This window comes from Astatotilapia calliptera, chromosome 22 (genome assembly GCF_964374335.1).
Source record: "Astatotilapia calliptera chromosome 22, fAstCal68.1, whole genome shotgun sequence".
Lineage (NCBI taxonomy): Eukaryota > Metazoa > Chordata > Actinopteri > Cichliformes > Cichlidae > Astatotilapia > Astatotilapia calliptera.
Genome location: NC_137442.1, coordinates 8,746,799 through 8,764,244, shown reverse-complemented (window position 1 = coordinate 8,764,244; position 17,446 = coordinate 8,746,799). Strand labels below are relative to the sequence as shown.

At 40.3% G+C, this 17,446-nt stretch overlaps 2 protein-coding genes across 2 annotated transcripts; both read right to left on the bottom strand.

Moving 5' to 3' along the window:
* Nucleotides 1-1,612: 1,612 nt before the first annotated feature.
* slc52a3-2a (solute carrier family 52 member 3-2a) lies at nucleotides 1,613-7,739 on the bottom strand. The gene is made up of 4 exons (XM_026156820.2): nucleotides 7,608-7,739; nucleotides 3,567-4,592; nucleotides 3,124-3,247; nucleotides 1,613-2,997 (listed from the first exon to the last, which is right to left on the bottom strand). The coding sequence occupies exons 2-4, from the start codon at nucleotides 4,574-4,576 to the stop codon at nucleotides 2,788-2,790; spliced, it is 1,344 nt and encodes a 447-aa protein (XP_026012605.1). The 5' UTR covers nucleotides 4,577-4,592; nucleotides 7,608-7,739; the 3' UTR covers nucleotides 1,613-2,787.
* A 1,454-nt stretch (nucleotides 7,740-9,193) lies between these two features.
* Nucleotides 9,194-16,390, bottom strand: LOC113014947 (solute carrier family 52, riboflavin transporter, member 2). Its single transcript, XM_026156824.2, has 4 exons — nucleotides 16,151-16,390; nucleotides 12,705-13,575; nucleotides 12,498-12,621; nucleotides 9,194-10,603 (listed from the first exon to the last, which is right to left on the bottom strand). The coding sequence occupies exons 1-4, from the start codon at nucleotides 16,278-16,280 to the stop codon at nucleotides 10,394-10,396; spliced, it is 1,335 nt and encodes a 444-aa protein (XP_026012609.2). The 5' UTR covers nucleotides 16,281-16,390; the 3' UTR covers nucleotides 9,194-10,393.
* Nucleotides 16,391-17,446: the final 1,056 nt, after the last annotated feature.

The following is a 17,446-nucleotide window of genomic DNA, read 5'->3' as shown; positions in this document are numbered from 1 at the left end:
CTTGGACATCCATTGTTTTACCTGTCAACCCAAAGGAAGCTGCGCCTCTGCTTAAAGAGAGAAATGAAAGCCAGATGACTGTCTATCAGTCCATTCTTGTCATTTAAACTCAAGTTAAGGGCATTTAGATAGAGTGATAGACAGGTATATGTATGGGAGGGTGATGGGTATAACAGCAAAGATGCAAGGAGCAGAAATAGTGAAAGTTTTGATTAATTGAATCTTTATTTTGAACATGTTGAAAAAGTATAAAAAAAATAGAATTAAAAGAGACAAATGAACAAAGCAAACAAAAGGAAAACGAGCAACCACAACTCCAAATAACGTAAAGTAGATACATTTAAATACCTGAGGTCAACCATCCGAAGCAATGGGGACCAGATGGATGAGGATGGGAGTGCAGGCAGCGTGGAGTGGGTGAAAATGAGTCTTAGAGATGAAAGAGGAAACTTTCAAGAGTGAAAGAGGTTTAAAAGATGGTCGTGAGACCTGCTATGGTTTGGTTTAAGCAGAATGGAAAAGATTAATAATTATTTCAGAGGGACGACTCAGTTTGACTTTGGAGACATTGTTAGAGAGGCTGTTTCTCAGAGAAACCTACCTGAGGGATTAATTAAGATCTATCTATCTATCTATCTATCTATCTATCTATCTATCTATCTATCTATCTATCTATCTATCTATCTATCTATCTATCTATCTATCTATCTATCTATCTATCTATCTATCTATCTATCTATCTATCTATCTATCTATCTATCTATCTATCTATCTATCTATCTATCTATCTATCTATCTATCTATCTATCTATCTATCTATCTATCTATCTATCTATCTATCTATCTATCTATCTATCTATCAATCAGGAGAGAGTGGATATACTGGCCAAAGGATGTTGAATATGGAGCCTCCAGGCAGGAAAAAAATAGGAAGACCTCAGAAGATTCAGTGCAGTGAAAAGGGACATGGAGAAGGCTGTTACAGAGGAGGATGCTAAGGATAGAGTAAGATGAATACAGAGGTTAGCTAAAGCAAGGAGCTGTAAGAAATAGTCTCAGCTCCTTATTTAGAAATGTCTTTCTGTTAGCAAATGCAGAGATTTGTTTTCAATAGGAGGCCTTCTTTAAACTATTTAATGAACTGTGTGCTGTTTAACTGTTTTTTATATATTATAATACACATTACACCATGTGGGGTAAAATATTTTGTCTGTTAGTAACACAGGATGAATTTCAGAGTTGCTGTTTACCGTAAATGTTCTTTTTTTTTTTTATTTGATTATGTCACAGCCTGATCTGTACTAATACTGTGTGCTGCTGACTTTGACAAGTAGAGAGGGAAAGCTGAATGATCAGATTTTAGTACTGTCTATATTCATAAATGACTTTGTGCAGTGGTATAATATTTAATAGAACAGAAGTAATATTGTGCTGTTCCTGTACATTCACATGAAAATGGCCACAAGAAACTGTGTGTTGAGATTCCTTCTGCTTTGCTTGTTGTTTTGAGAATATCACGTAAATTTAGAGGAGCCGATGTTTAAGTGTAGGTTGTAAGAATCATGTTGTATTTATGAGTTGTTTACTTAAAATAAATAAAAATCAGGTCATGTGCAGTTTAAAAAAAATTGTTGCTTTAATGTAATAATTATGTTATTTATGTAATACTGTACACAGCATGATTAAAACATCTTATTAAAAACCAATAAAATGTTACATTGCTTAATCATTACAGTAGTCACTACACTAAAACCACAAACTGAAACAGTAAATGTAGTTCCATTTCTTTGGGACCAACTTTACTCCTTTAATTACACAGGAGCAGTTCTATTGGTGCTCTGCTCCTGCAAAAAAAAAAAAAAAACCTCCTTCATTGTTAAAAGGTGTTTATAACTGGCATGACTGAATGGTTTAAACAGGAGGATCCCAAACACCTGCAATAGATGCATTTTGTTTCAGAGACAGCTAAGTTGGCTTTTACAGCCAGCCAGTGGATTTGCAATGTTGTTGGTTTTAACCTACAAAAAATCAGTGTACAATAAGAAATTCTCTGTGTTTCTTCTTTCAGCACTTCCCACACATTTTATTTGACTTCTTTCTCGTATCACACCGCTCACATGCAAAATTGAAATGTCTCTCGAAATGCTGCTGATAATAGAGCTGTGTCAGTGTGATAGATTGTCTGTGGGTTACGGTATCTAATAGTGACTTTAATAAGTACCTGATCATACGTCATCTGCCATCGGCCAGGACCACACAGGCCCAGCAGTTTGTAGCAGAAGAGTTCACCCAGATGGTTCGCAGATAAGTTGCTCACACATCAGGTCTGCTGGCTTTTGGTTGCTAATTTGCGCTGCAGTCAGCAAAATAATGGTTATTATTTAAATTAGTGCATGGATCACCTGCAGAACGCCCGTACGCACTTCTGGGTGATTGTGCCTAAGTTGCCCCATTTAATATGGCTCAAAGTTTGTTATTGTCCCCACTTTTAAACATAATTTATAGCGCACTGCTCATGCTCCAGAACATGTGAAAATCCCAAAGCTGTTATCAGACAGAAGATCAGCCAAACTAACTGAAATAAGATTCTGGGATTCAGACTAACTCAGACTAACTAGCACTGTTGACCTGTCCCATGTTGAACATCATACTTATCTGGCTCAATACATACATACATGTACTCGTTGGATCATAGCAAAAGCAGGAATATATAAACAGATTTTTCTCATTTCACTCACAAACATGCGAGTCATTACTGAGTCTGTTTCCAGTGTCTTCTTTGTGACTTCAGGAGCATTTTGTGTTGCACGGGTCTCCGGATGAAAAGTAGTCGTACACACTGACCAGAGGAAACATGGTCACAGCTCCCAGCAGAGAGCCCAGCTGCACTACAGCTCCACACCACACGAGGGCGCTGTGGCCTTCATCACGGAGGATCACCCCAATAATCACCTTCACATAGGACAGGGTGAGAATAAAGAGGACCCAGGCCAACACCTGTGGAACAGAAGTAGGTGAGTGCTGCTGTGTTTCTGCTTATCACAAGGTAAAGAAGTGCAACTTGTCTCCCAACAGGAAACACTGTGAATTGTTTGAGTAACAGACGTCTACCAGTGCACTCACAATGATAACACCACCTGAGGTATCATTAACCAGCACTGGGCATGGACTCAGCACTGCCATGATCATAATATAAACTCCAACTCCAGTGCCAATCACTGTGAGGGCTCCCATGAACAGCAGGGATCTGTGAAATGAAACAAATGACATCCCGACTGCAGTTACAGATGCTCTAAGGTTGATATAATGTGGCACAAACATGTGAAGCTGTGGGGGAGGGGCCAGATGAACTATAAAGGAATTTGACATTAGTTGTGCTTAAACAGAGAAAAAGCTAAATAGCATTAGAAAAATATAAAAGTGTCTCCTGTAAGAGGGTTTAAGCAAGTTTTATTCAAACATTTCCATTATTTTTGCATTAAAAACTATGGAGAATATGAAAGAGTCCTGAAGATTTATTATTGTTTTAGCATTTACCTTGTTAAAATTGCCAATGGCACACTTACCTGATTGGTAAGAACATGGCGATGAAGCATGCCAGAGGGTTGGACAACGCAGCTAAACTGGCCGACAGGTGGTAGGCGTTGTTCCCGTACGGCATGCACGAGTAGGACTGCACCGAGGGAAGAACCGTGTTGCTCAGAGCGTTCACCCAGGCCAGAATCCCAAAGATATAAAACACCTCCATCCAGCTGTAAGAGCCGGTGCCAAAGCTGCTTCTGGGCTTCTGGTTTTCTGGTCTGTAAGGATCCATCATTGGCTTCTGCTCGACCAACTCCCTGTTTTTTGTTTTTTGTTTCACTCTGTTGGTGTATCTGCTGTTTGGCTGCTCCCTGGCCACAGATGGATGGTAGTTCAGGAGCAGGAAAGCCCCCAGGCACACCAGCATCATGGCACTGAGGAAGAAGAAAAACACCTCAGTCGAGAAGTTTGCAGGCTGATACTGGGCCTGGAGGTTAGAGGTCACAGAACCGTTGGGAATGTTGAGGGTGTAGTTCACAGACTGTGTGCTGTTTATGCAGTGGACGATCCCTGCACCTTGGATCAAAGCCACAAGAGACGGCAGCAGGCCACTCACACCCTCCCCGATGTAGTAGGTGGTCAGATACTGAGACTTGAGACGCATCATGAAGGGCAGGAAGGTGACGGAGGAAGTGCAGTCAACAGCAGCGAGGAAGAAAGTTAAAACAAGGAGAGGCACGCTGCGAGCCACACCTGCTACAACCACAGTCTCCTTCCAGAAGAATCCCAGCAGGAAAGTTGCTACAGTGCCCAGGCCGATGATCACATATATGACAGCTCTCTCGTTCAGGGTGCCTGGTCGGAAACGATGCATCAGAGTGACGAAGAGAGGCCCGATGTTGGCCATCTGGATGATGACTGAGAGGTAGGAGGGCAGGTACCAAGCCTCTGGGATCTGGGGGACAATCAGAGGCAGCTCCACCCACAGACCGTTGATGGAGACCCAGGAGCCCATACCGAACAAACATGCCAACAGGTGAGTGAGAAGGGACATGTTGCTAGGTGGGTTTCTAGAATGAGACAAACAAGATGTTTAAAGTAGACCTTACTTATTTTATTTATAATGAAATCTCATATTTAACAATAAAATTTGATGACTCAGAACATTAGCTGTTGTGTTTCATTCTAGCTTTTTTAACAAATAGACCTCAAATTGCTCTTAAATGTTTTCTGGGTTCAGCATCTAAAATTCTGAAATGTTGTAAGAATATCTGTGATCACTCATATTATAAATGATATAGATACCATATAATGTATATATTGATGATTTACTCTACACAAAGAACATTATTAATGAAAGAAACCCAATAAAATGAGGAAGGAACCTCTCAAAAACTGCAGTTACCGTAGTAAACACCTCAGCCTAGCTCAAAATTGTCCCCATATCCTCTAATGTTAAACTATAGCTCTTATACAGTGTCATGCAGTATTGTGCAAAGGTTTTGCTTGAAAGGATGCACTGATCATCTAATTGCTCTTTGGTACCATAATGCTATTTTGTCTCTGTTGTGTTGTTGATATTTCATAGATTCAAGTAAAGAAATGAGAACAAATGATGTGTTTGCAACAGGCTGCTAGTAACAAAGTGCCTAAAGATACAAGCTAAAATGGTTCTTTGCTAACTTGGCTGTTTTGCAAAGCCAAGTCACTGGTTCATCCTTTGATGTGTGTTTTTTCTTTAATGCATGAATGCATCAAAGGTCTAGGACTGTACTGAAAAACCAGCCAATGTCCAGAGAAACAAACTTTGAAAGACACAGTGATTTTGGCCTCTGTGCCTAATTTTCCTCATCACAACAACTATAACAGTGGCGATTTTTGAATAACCTATTTATTTGGATATTGATGAAGTCTGAAACTGGGACCTTTGCTTTCTTGAACTGGTGTATTGCACTTATTGAGCTGGACCTGTTGAATGTGTTTGTGTCTTTTAGAACATTTTTCATTAAGTTAATATAATATGGAGACAGGTCAGGCCAGGTAGCGAGGAAAAAAAACATTGAAATGTGCAACACAAAAGGATAATACAGGAATGCACAGGTATCAACACACCATAACACAATAAACACAGACAAGCAACATGGGAAAGAGTTCCAGTGTGTACATCTGATCTGGGACCGCTACAATCTTTCGACTGCGCCTCCAGCTGACCCGATGTCCACATCATGGGGGAGGTAAGCGTTGGAGGTGGCGTTGGATCCGGGGTAGAGAGGGTGATGCGTCAGTGAGTGCTTATCAGTATCAGTATATGTATGTGTGTGCGTGTCCATAGTTCAGCTGAGACAGTGTCCTTCGCCCTGCCAGGCTAAGTAAACGGTCTTCCAGCCAACCCAGGTGGCCTTGTAGGGAATGGGAAGGAACAGACTCAACACAGTCGTTATCAGGGAGTTGTTGTTCGGCTCCAGCCTTGAGCTGGCGCCGAAGGGGTAGCCGGGTTATGATGGTAATTGAGAATTTCAAGCTGTTTTTTAACACTCCGACACTGGTCTCTCAGTCTCCCGTTAATAGCTGCGAGCTTCTCCGTGGTGTTATTAGCCGTCGATTCTGTGGTCTTGTCACTCTTTTTGCTCACATAGCAGATTCTGAGACCTCACGACCGCAGCCAACTGATCCGAGGTGTAATCCAGCTCCGCCCAGAGATGTTGTTCTGAGTTGATTCTTTCCTGATGTAATCCAACATACATACGCTCAAAGGTGTTATTCTGAGCATTCACTGCTGTCATAAGCGCCTCCAAGCTCTTAACCATGCTGCCTTCAGTGAGCCCTTTCTGAGAAGTCATACCTGTCGTTCCAATCCCAGCGGGCAGCCTTGTGGGGGTTTGAACAGCCAGTTCCGCTTTCTTAATTCTCCGATAAGCCAGGGCCAAGCCAGCTCCGATCAGCAAGAACCCTGTTATCATGGTTCCGAATAGGTAGATATCTTCAGCGTCCTGGCCGATCCTCTGCCACCCGTCCATCGTCTATCCGGCAGGGAAAGTCCCTCCAGGGCACTCGGGCTCTCCCGAGCCCAGAGTTCTCGTTAAAGGGTGTTAATAGCATTCAGAGACCAGTTGATCAAATCCATAATTCTCTTTTAGGTTTTAGACACAGACTGTGAGAGAGTGTTCCAGGGAAAGTAATACAAAAAAGACACGAGACTAGACAAGGACATAAGAACTAGCAGGAAAGATAAGGGAGAGGAGAAAAGTGCGTCCGCCTCCTCCGAGAGCCAAAGGCTGAAAAATGGTGTATGGTGGGGACAAAAAGTTTAACCATAAAGTATTAAGACTTTATGGTTTGAGGTTCTGATTAGGATCAAACTTGGCAAGCAGTGCTTCCAGTTAAAGTAATGCGTGACCTTCTATGTTTATTTGACTGTTCCGATAGCTCTCATGGAGAAAATACTTTATTGGCTTAGCTGTGTCATTCCATCTGCAAAGAACTGGAAATAATTAAACTGAATAAAACCTTAAGATCCCAGATCTGATAATGTGTCACCATCATGAAGCATCCCAGTAAAGGTCCAGCACTTAACTACTGGGCTAATGTTTACTCCTATTTTAAGGAGCTTATCTTTTCATTGTTTTATTCAGACAGTCACTTCTGTGAGATGGAACAAGTTACATGCAAAGTGCAGCGTATAAGAAGATGTTTAAATAGTCTGGCTTCAATCTGCGTCAGATATGAAACATACAGCAAACAAAACACGACCACCTACCGCACTGTGATCTATTACATAACCTGAGAAAACATCTGACCAGTGCATTGTTTATTTAAATAGAAACTTCATGCAGTGGAGACACTGATCAAAGAAACTGTAAAATAATAGTTTGAAACCAGTGCTACAAAAGACAGTTCTCCAAGTCCCTGAATTTGTTCCTTTACCTTATGAACACATTATTATTATTAAAAAAAAGTCAAATAGTCTCAAAATAAACTATTCTGAATAAATGGCTATGAGCATAATGAAAAAAACAAACTTTTTTTTACAATTTTTAAATACTTTCATCGTTAAACTCAGAATATGCATCGCTGCAGATACTCACATTCAGTTTGGTGGAGTTGTTTGAAGAAATCTGCAGACACAAAGGAAAGGAGAAGCCAAAGTCCTGCTCAATAAACTGTGTGTGTGTGTGCGTGTGTGTGCGCCAAAGGATTAAATCCTGCTTGGGGCGAGTGGGTGTGCGAGCATGTAACCAACCATGACACACGTTGGGTTAACTGATCATTGTCCTAACTTTACATATCTTCACTCTCAGGGCTTTTGCATCATCACATGTTAGGATTTCAAGTCACAGCAACTGTTTCTTTTGCCTTGAAGGAATCGTTGAGTCGGCACTCAAGAATCTACAGAATCCATTAATTCTGCTTAAGGGGATCATGGGAGCAGAGGGGGAAATGGGTGTTTACGTGGCTGAGTTACAAAAACTGCATGAAAAACAAGTGCTGTAACTTGTTAATTTTATTCATCAGCTGATTTTCTTACATTAATGTAAAGCCAGGGTTCTCAAAGTGGGGCGCACGAGAAAAAGTTGGCCCATGGCAACACTTTATGTGGTCTTTGGCAAAAGCAAGGGAAGAATGCACTCTACTGTACACTCATTTCATTTATCTACAAGTCATGCATTATAAAGCACTGGAGGATGAGAAGGGAACCTTTAAACCCTGCTTTAAAGGAACGGCTTTACATTTGCACACACCAACCTCTCATCCTTCAGCTGTAAAAACCACAATCTGGCTTTTTTTAGTAGCTTCAGGTTTATTTCACATTTTGAAATGAAATCATTTCAGTGGTTAGTATTGTTACCGTTCTAATTTTTCCCAAGCAGCTGGTGGTGGCGTCAACAGGAGTAGAATTAGATAAATTATTAAAGATGGTCAGACGATAGTTAGAAGCTGCGTGTGAATTAAGTGCGTGACAGGTTCGTGAATTGACACTGGATGGATGTTGTATGTCCAAACCTGGTGGGGAAAAGGGATAATCCCTCCACACCACTGCAGCAGTTTACTGACCAAAGGAGCAAAATGCAACATTGTATAACTGGACACCTGATTTACTGAATTTGACCAACGTACTTTCTTTATTTGGCAAAGTGAATGTGGATAAAAGCTCAAAGCCATCAGCTGTGTGCCTATAAAATATGGAAATAAATTTCAAGTCACTTTAGTATTCTTACATTGTTAAAATAAATCTTTCATTGCAGTTTTCCAGTGTTCTACTTTACAGTCTGTACTGTCTGTTTTCACTACTGTTCTGCAAGTATCTGCGGACAGGATGGCGGCTTCCACAGGCGAGCGCTGCAAATCTGTAGCAGCCAAAGAGGTTACACACCTTTTTCACACACATTTTTCCCTTGGCAACTGGTGATTGTCTCAAATCCTGTGTGACTGAAGCCTAATGTTAGCTACTGTCTCTACAACTATGCCAGATGTGCAAATTATTTTAGAAATGATGTTTATATATGGCACAAAGACATTTAACATTTTAAAAGTTGACTCATTCATGACATATGAGTGTAGATGACTTATGTTTAAAAAAAAACTCTTTCCAGAACAAACTGCAAGCTCAAAAATACAAAACGCAAAAACCAAACTATCCTCAATACTGATATTTTAAAACAACAAAGAGCAGTTTTACCCATGAACAGTTTTATTCATAACATTGTTATACAAGACAACGTAAAAAGAAGAAAAAAACAAAATAAAACAAAATCCATGAATTACATAAATGCAAAATTCAATCCATTTGAAATTACCAAATAACATTTCATTGGTAATAAAACAAAAAGCCCAGTATTACATCGAAATCCTCAAGGCAGCTTAACAGATGTTCTTCCTGTGTAAACAGAAGAGTTTAATAAAGCTGATGCTGGGTAGCAGCATGGTTAGTAAAATTACATTAACTGCATATCAAAGACGCAAAATCATTACTTTAAGGACTTAGAAATAAAATTCCTTGTTCACTGATTAGTGACTGTCAGGCATGTATCGTTCCCTTAAGATAACATCCCAAATGTCAAGTAAACTTAAATCTAAAGAAAACTTTCCATCCATCCATTTCTTCCGCTTATCCAGGGCCAGGTTGCAGAGGCAGCAGCCTAAGCAGAGAAGCCCAGACCTCCCTCTCCCCAGCTGCCGCCTCCATCTTGCCCAGGAGAACACCAAGGTGTTCCCAGTTCAGCCGAGAGATCAAGAACTGAATGGATCTGACTGCAAAAAGTTACTTCGTTATAAATTCTACCATTTTCATGAGGAGCTTAACAGAAAATCATAATCTGTTTTAAAAAAATCTATTCCTGGCATAAAAAGGAGGTAGCAACACATCTGAATATAAAATAAAACATTAATGCTGCCTTTCTACATTGAAAGAATGTAGTTAGTGAATCATTCGGTTCAGCATCAGTACATGAGGACGAACAAGTTAGCTGTTGTGTCTGAGTGCAAATAACCTTTCACGTGATAGCTGAGATGGGAAAAGTCCATCAGCAGCTCCTCTGCTGCGATAAACAACCTGACCTACAAAGGTTCATTATAAAAAGCACAAAGCACTTTAAAGGTTTTACAGCATCATATGCATTTTACATCCCCCATGGCCAATCCTGCAACACAATGCTCCCATTATTTGGGAATGTTTTTACTTCCACAGACTTGAGACCTCTGAATCAGGAGAGGCTGCCTCATGTGAGACATGATCCTCAAGAAGAAGTAGCTGCAAGAAATACACAATACATCTCTCAGGAACCACAAAAACAGAATTCATTTGGCCATTTCCCATGGGGCAGGAACGAGAGGCGTGTGTGCTTACAGAAAAACTGCACTCATCTCACTCCTGCTAACTGCATTCTTGGACACATTCTTGGCCTCTGGTAAACACGTTGTAGATGTTGACCAGAGGAAACATGACGAGAGCTCCGATAAGAGAGCCGGCTTGGATGGAGATGCCGCACCACAGCAGGGCGGCGTGACCCGCCTCGTGAAGCAACGTACCAATCACCACCTTCAGATAGGAAAAGGCACCAGTGAAAAAAATCCAGGAGATGACCTGTAGGGGGCACAAATGGGCAGGTGAAATCAGTGAAGGATATTATTTAAAAACAGAAGAAAATGTGATGAGACTGAAGGAGTGTGGGCCTCTAAAGATCTGTTGTAACTCATGTGGACTCCTGTCTACAATTCTCACTGCTTATGAAGGCATTTGGATTCATTTTCAGAGGTAAAGTTATACCAATGTACTGTTTTGCTTCATAAAGTACACTGACTGAGGAACTGGGTGCGCGTGAGTGTAATTTACACTCCTATAATCACCGATCGGCATATCGCAACCTGCTCCAGGTATCGTTACTGAGCAAGCAACAAGATTTCACTGATTGTGAGGTTTTATGACACTAACACAGCTAGCAGGCTATATTTAAAGCTCACTATAAAGATGGGCTATTATTCTCAGGAAGCTGTCATTAGTAGACTTCTTAATCATGATTATTAAAGGTCAGAAAAGTATTCAGTACAAGTTCAGGGGTAAAATTTAAAACAATTTTTATACAAGATGCATCACAGCAAAAAATGTGATGACTATATATAGGAAAAATGTTTAAATAAATAAAAACATGCAGAAATGTTAAATATGAAGTGAAAAAAAATCTCTTGGGATTTTTGATTCTTAAACACAAAGACAACTGATCATCCAGTACTAAATAATGCAGGTCTGCAACCAAAAAACTGCATAGGATATGTTGACTGTTTCTTATAGATTTTCACTGAAACCGTGAAAAATCTCTTTAAAATTCCATCACGTCAGTTTTTTAGTTTAATTACCGGTACGTGTACAATTTCCCTTTTCAAACTGAAATCTGGTGTCTTATACTTGAGTCAGAAAAACATATCCAATAATGATTTCTTACAGTAATTTAATATTTCTAAGCGTGAGACTCGAGAGAAATACAAATAGAAAATGTGAGGAATTGAGGGGGGTCAGAAGGAGGGGGGTAGGGTGGGTTTGGCGGTGTGAGGAGCTCAGATGATCACATCCCAACAGGTTTATTTTGTTCATAGTGAAAGGTAAGAAATCTCAGAAAAAGTATGCATGGTTCATTTTAATAAAATATTGATTTTTTTTTTCATCGCTGTTGTGCTTTTTTTTAATGTAAACTCCTCATGTTTTGCAAAACTGTACATGATAGAGGGAAGTGGAAATCATTTTTGGATTCAGAAGCATAACAAACATAAAATTTAACAAAAATATCCCATGAAGCTGAATTTTTTTTTTTGCAGACCTGCATAATCAAAGGCTCTATGAAGGCACTCTTTAACCTTAAAATTTCTAGTTCCTAGTTTGCTCTGATTTGGCGCATTGTACATTCACCTAAAAGCGAAAAGATCCTCAGGGAGGAGACACAAATCCCTTTGAGGGTCGAACCAGGAAGGGCTTAATGATATTCCCTAAAATTACTAGTTTAAATTTGGGAATTCGTTTTCTTTCTTTATATAAAATCAGCTTTATTTTTATTTATCATGCCCATTTAGAAATGTATCCATTGTTGTTATACTATAGATGTTAACTAATTTTATTTAAACATTAAGCTTAAAAATAGTAATTTTGATTCATTTATTTGTTTAAATAAATAAATCAAATTGCTCATGTTTACAGCTCCTAACTGAGAACCACAGGCTACGTAAGGAGCTAAGATGGCCACCACTTCCAGAGGATCATTCCCTTCCCCATCACCCATCCAACATTTGTTGCCTCTATAAACAGCTTTGTTTGCTTGTTATTTCTGGCCTTGGCTTACAGACCAGATTATTTCTGCTGAAATAATAAACACAACATCTACTCTTTGTTCAAAGTTGTTTTTGTGGCTGCGTACGACATTTTCAGGATGTGTCTCAGCCTCCTTGACGGGATGTAACACCCCAGCCCAGAAATATATGAACCCACTCACCACTAAAGCCACACCAGCATGGCTTCCTAGGAGCGGCGGGCAGGGGCTGAGGGCCGCTAACGCCATGAGATAAGCAGCAAATACACCACCCACCAAAGCCAAAAATCCCAGAGGTGTAGAGGATCTGGAAAAGACAAGTTTTCATGAGAAGAAGTCCAAATATAACAATGAAATCTCACAAATAAGTCTTTATTTCTATGTTCTCACCTGAGGACAACGAACATGGCCAGAAAACACGCTACGGGATTCGCTATGTTTCCAAGGACCACAGAGAGGTGGAAGGTCATGGTGCCATAGGGCAGGCAGGAGAAGCTCTGCACAGATGGGAGGACTCCATTGGTGAGGGCGTTGGAGATGGCGAGCAGCACAAGCAGGAAGATGTTTCGTGGTGTCCAAAATGTCTGAGCCGGTGGCTGCTCCTCCACCCGCACCTGCACCTGCTCCTCAGACACTGGCGTCCCTCCGTTGTACAGCCGGTGCGTCTCTTCTTCATCCTTTGCTGCTGCACCACTGTCAGACTCCTGCGGTGGCGGTGGCTGTGAACCCTGCGTTGACTCTGACGGTCTTCGCGTCAAAGCCAGGAAACTCAGAGCAGAGATTGAGAGCATCACAAACAAGAACCAGAAGAAATTCTGGGCGGGAAAGTTCTCTTTCAAATACTCTGGTTGCACTGTGCCGTTCACAGTTTTACACTCCAGCTTGCCAACACCTTGTCCCAACGCCACAATACAAGGGAACAAGGCGCTGAAACCCTGACCAATGAAGAAAGTACGGATATACTGAGGTGGGTACCGGAACATGAAAGGCAGAAAGGTCACGTTGGACGTACAGCAAACAATCGATAACACGAAAGTCAAGACCAGGAACGGTACGGATCTCTGCTCTCCTGCCACCATGACAGTGTGGCACCAGAAGACGGCCAGAAAAGCGGACGCCACCACTGCCAGTATCTGGATGCAGTGGATGGCGAGGCGTTCGTTTAAGCGCCCAGGCGCACAGTGGTGTGTGATGGTCACTGCTATTGGTCCCAGGTTCCCAAATGCTATAAGCACTGAGAGGTAAGCAGGCAGGTTCCAGCCTAAAAGAGAAGCAAAACAAACAAGTTAAAGTAATAAGATCTCAATAAGAACACATTTTTACAATTTTGTTTAATAAATGTGTTTTGATTCTTTCGAATTCATATTTGTGTTCTTTTTAAAAAAAATAAGGATACCACATTATTCTGCTGATCTTAAGGTGCTTTTCCAAAACAATTTTGTGCATGTATGTTTCTATTAAACGATGCTAATCTGTTTTTATTGCATCAAGAGTTATTTTGTTATAGAGTGATGCTGCGACCTACTCCCTGAGTAAGTTCAATATTGTGAGTTTGCTGCCCTCATCAGGCAGTAAACTCTTATCCTTTGGATAACCACAAAGACATTAAATGGATATAAGCAAGAAACCTCTGACCAGTGAAAGTGTAAGTAAGCTGGATATGAGCCAGTCTCACAGAATATTAGCCATTTTCAAACATAAACTGCAACACAGGAAATTTTTAGTTTGTGTTTTTTTGTGTGTTTTCTCAGATTGGCCCTAATATGTGTCAAACAGAGGAATGCATTTAGTGAAAATTTTAGTTGTAGATTTGAGTTTTAGATCAAGATGACACTTAGCCTGTAATAAAGTTTAGTTATATCTAACATGCAGCTGTGTAACATTTATTGAAAACCACGGTTATGTTCATACCTCAGTTTTGACTTTGAGTGGATGAATAATTTTAAAAAAATAGCTTAAAAACTAAAACAAACATACACCTGGTCTCTTGATCATGACTGGGTCATAACACCCCTACAAATATGTGATGAACCCACTGAAGTTTTCTCATAAATATCATCCCATGATGAAGCACTTAATTCTGACAGTATATCGTTGGGCTATTATACTGATATTATACATTCACCAATCACTTCAATTGGTACACCATGCAAGTACTGGGTTGGATCCCTTACTGCCCTTAGAATTCATGCATGCTGGAAACATTTCTCAGAGTTTTGGTCCATATTGACATGATAGGATCACACAGATAATGCAGATTTGTCAGCTGCACATCCACGATGAGAATCTCCACCACATCCCAGATGAACTCTATTGCACTGGGATCTGGTGACTGGAGGCCATTAGTGTACAGTGAACTCACTGTCATGTTCAAGTAACCAGTTTGAGATTATTTGAGCACTGTGACATGACACATGACTCATCAGAAGATGGGTAGACTGTGGTCCTAAAGTGATGGACACGGTGAGCAGCAGTACTCAGACTGTGGCATTTAAATGATTCTCAGTTGGTACTAAGAGACCCAAACTTTGCCAAGTAAATATCCCTAACCTTATTACACCAGCAGCCTCATTGATGCAAGGCAGAATGGATCCATGCTTTCATGTTTTTACGCCTAATTGAGACCCTGTCATCTAAATTTTGCAGCAGAAATTGAGACTCATCAGATGAAGAAACATTTTCCAATCTTCTGCTGTCCAGTTTTGGGGGGGGGGGTTTAGCCTGTGTGAACTGTAGACTAAGTTTCCTGTTCTTAGACAACAGGACTGTGATCCAATGTTGTTTTGGCTGCTAAGGTTTCAAGTTTGTGCAGCTGCTGAGCTACACAGTAGACAGCTTTTCACTTTTAAATAATTTTCTGGAAACTCCAGAGATGTTCATGGGGAAACTTCCAGTAGATAAGCAGTTTCAATTCAGTGACACCAACAAAGGCACTTAAATCATCTTTTTTCCTTCCATTGTGATTCTCAGTTTGAACTTCAACATCATTTTTGCCATGTTTACATACCTGAATCCAATGAGTTGTTGCTACGTGACTGACAGCTGAACAGGTGTACCTAACAAAGTAACCACTGAGTGTACATAGGTAAATGAGTAAATCTATAGGAAGCATTTGGTTTGCACCAGGCAATGTGGAAAAATAGTAAAGTATGCAAAATTGAAGTAATAAGTAAACAAACATCTAAATATGTACAGCGTGGCTATAGAAAAACAATGGAATAATAAAGGTTACCTTTCAGTCTATCATTATTTTATCATTTACGACAAAGGTATAAAGAAGCAATTTGCTTAAAACATAGTTAAAATGTAAACTGGTATCATCTGTTATAGTTAATTTTCAATTTTGGTGGTGAAAAGTTCCAAAACAAATGAAATTATAGAGACCATGGAGTAAATGTTGGGCTTCAGAAATAATATTGTAAATATATAACACTGAAGCATTTCAGTATTAATGCAGGAGTTATAACTACATAACATCGGATATAACAGCATATAAACTATACTGCAGATAATGATGACAGGTTTAGCAGTTTAGTATGTAAAGTCTAAACCTGCACATTAACAACAGCTCAGGAACTAAGTAAGAGCGCCATCTCTTAAAAAACTCGAAAACACAACTACATTTGAACGCTACACCTAACCAATTTTGAATGCATAGACTGATAATGTAACAATAAGGTGGAGCTAGCTGTTATTGTCCACCACCGCCTCCAGAGCCTATATAATAAAACCAATGAACTCAAATAATGTGGAAACGCTGTGATACACGCTATGGATTAGTAGGGGAAAGGTCAAAGCGGGGAAGCGTGGGGTTGTTGGAGCTTCCTACAACCTACCTTCGGGCAGCACGCCGACAATCACCGGGAGCTCGACCCACAGACTGTTGACAGAAATCCAGGAACCCATGGCGAACAGAGCCATGAGCCCGTGGCTCACCGCGGCACTGCTCCACCACCCACCGGACATGGTCGCGCTTAGTCCGGCTAATTCAACAGAGAAACGCTAATAAAACGCTTGCCTCAGCTTGTGTCCAGCGTGTTCCTCCATACCTCCCTATCAGGGACTCGAAACAGAGGACGCTTACGCAAAGTTCCGCCCCTTCGGCTGCCTTCGAAACTGTTCGGAACTTTAATAATCGGTTTCAATTTTTTTATTTCGGCTTTTATGTGCTTCAATTTTGCATTTTTTCTACTTAAGCAAAGCACACATTCCACACTAGGTTCGCTGCAAAGTTGTATCGTGAATTGTAAAGGTGGTTTATGACCTCCAAGTCATTTTTAATTACCGCTCTCTGGTATGCTGCCATTTCCTACAGCACCGCGGGTTTTCCCTATTCTTACAGTGGTTCTCTGACACATACAAGCTCCAAATTTTTTAAAGCAGCGTATAATATAACACGTTTGGACATTAACTCTGTTGGAGCGTTTTCATACTCGATAAGGAATTCTAGACATTCCGACAACCGTGAAGGCACCATCTGCCTTGGAGTTCTCTCGTTTGCGATCCAGCGGGCAACTCACAGACGGCTCATTGTAAACAACTGTTACCTTTAAAATAATTAAAGGGGGGGTTGCTTGTTTTTTTGTTTTTGTGGGAAGTTAACACTGATTGTTGCTTAAATTGCGACACTATCGCCCTCTACTTTAACAGCTAATTAGATTCATTTCAGCCAAACAATGGGCTTTGCTGCTCTTCTCTAGCATTTTAATAATTAAAAAAAAAAGAAGAGAAGATCCCAATACTATGACTTTCGATACAGCAATCCCACTGCCACCCTATTTTTGTTTTTTACCTTTGTGTGGTGTTTATTTAGCTTTAAATAATTTAGATTTATTTAACCCTTTATGTTGTTTTGTGTTCTGAGTTTAAGGTTAAAACAATAAACACAATGATTTTCTTTATAGTGAATTCAGAAAATGGATCCAGCAGACCCAAACAATACACAAGGGTTAAAGGACAAGGGGGCGCAAGAGTTTATGATCATGAACTCGTTGACATGATTAACTCAGCTCAACTTGACACGACTAACTGTCGCTGATTAACTCACTCACACTGAGGCTTGTGATACAAACACAAATGCCCTTCAGATCTGACAAACACGAGGTCACCAACAACAACATCCAGACATTTTG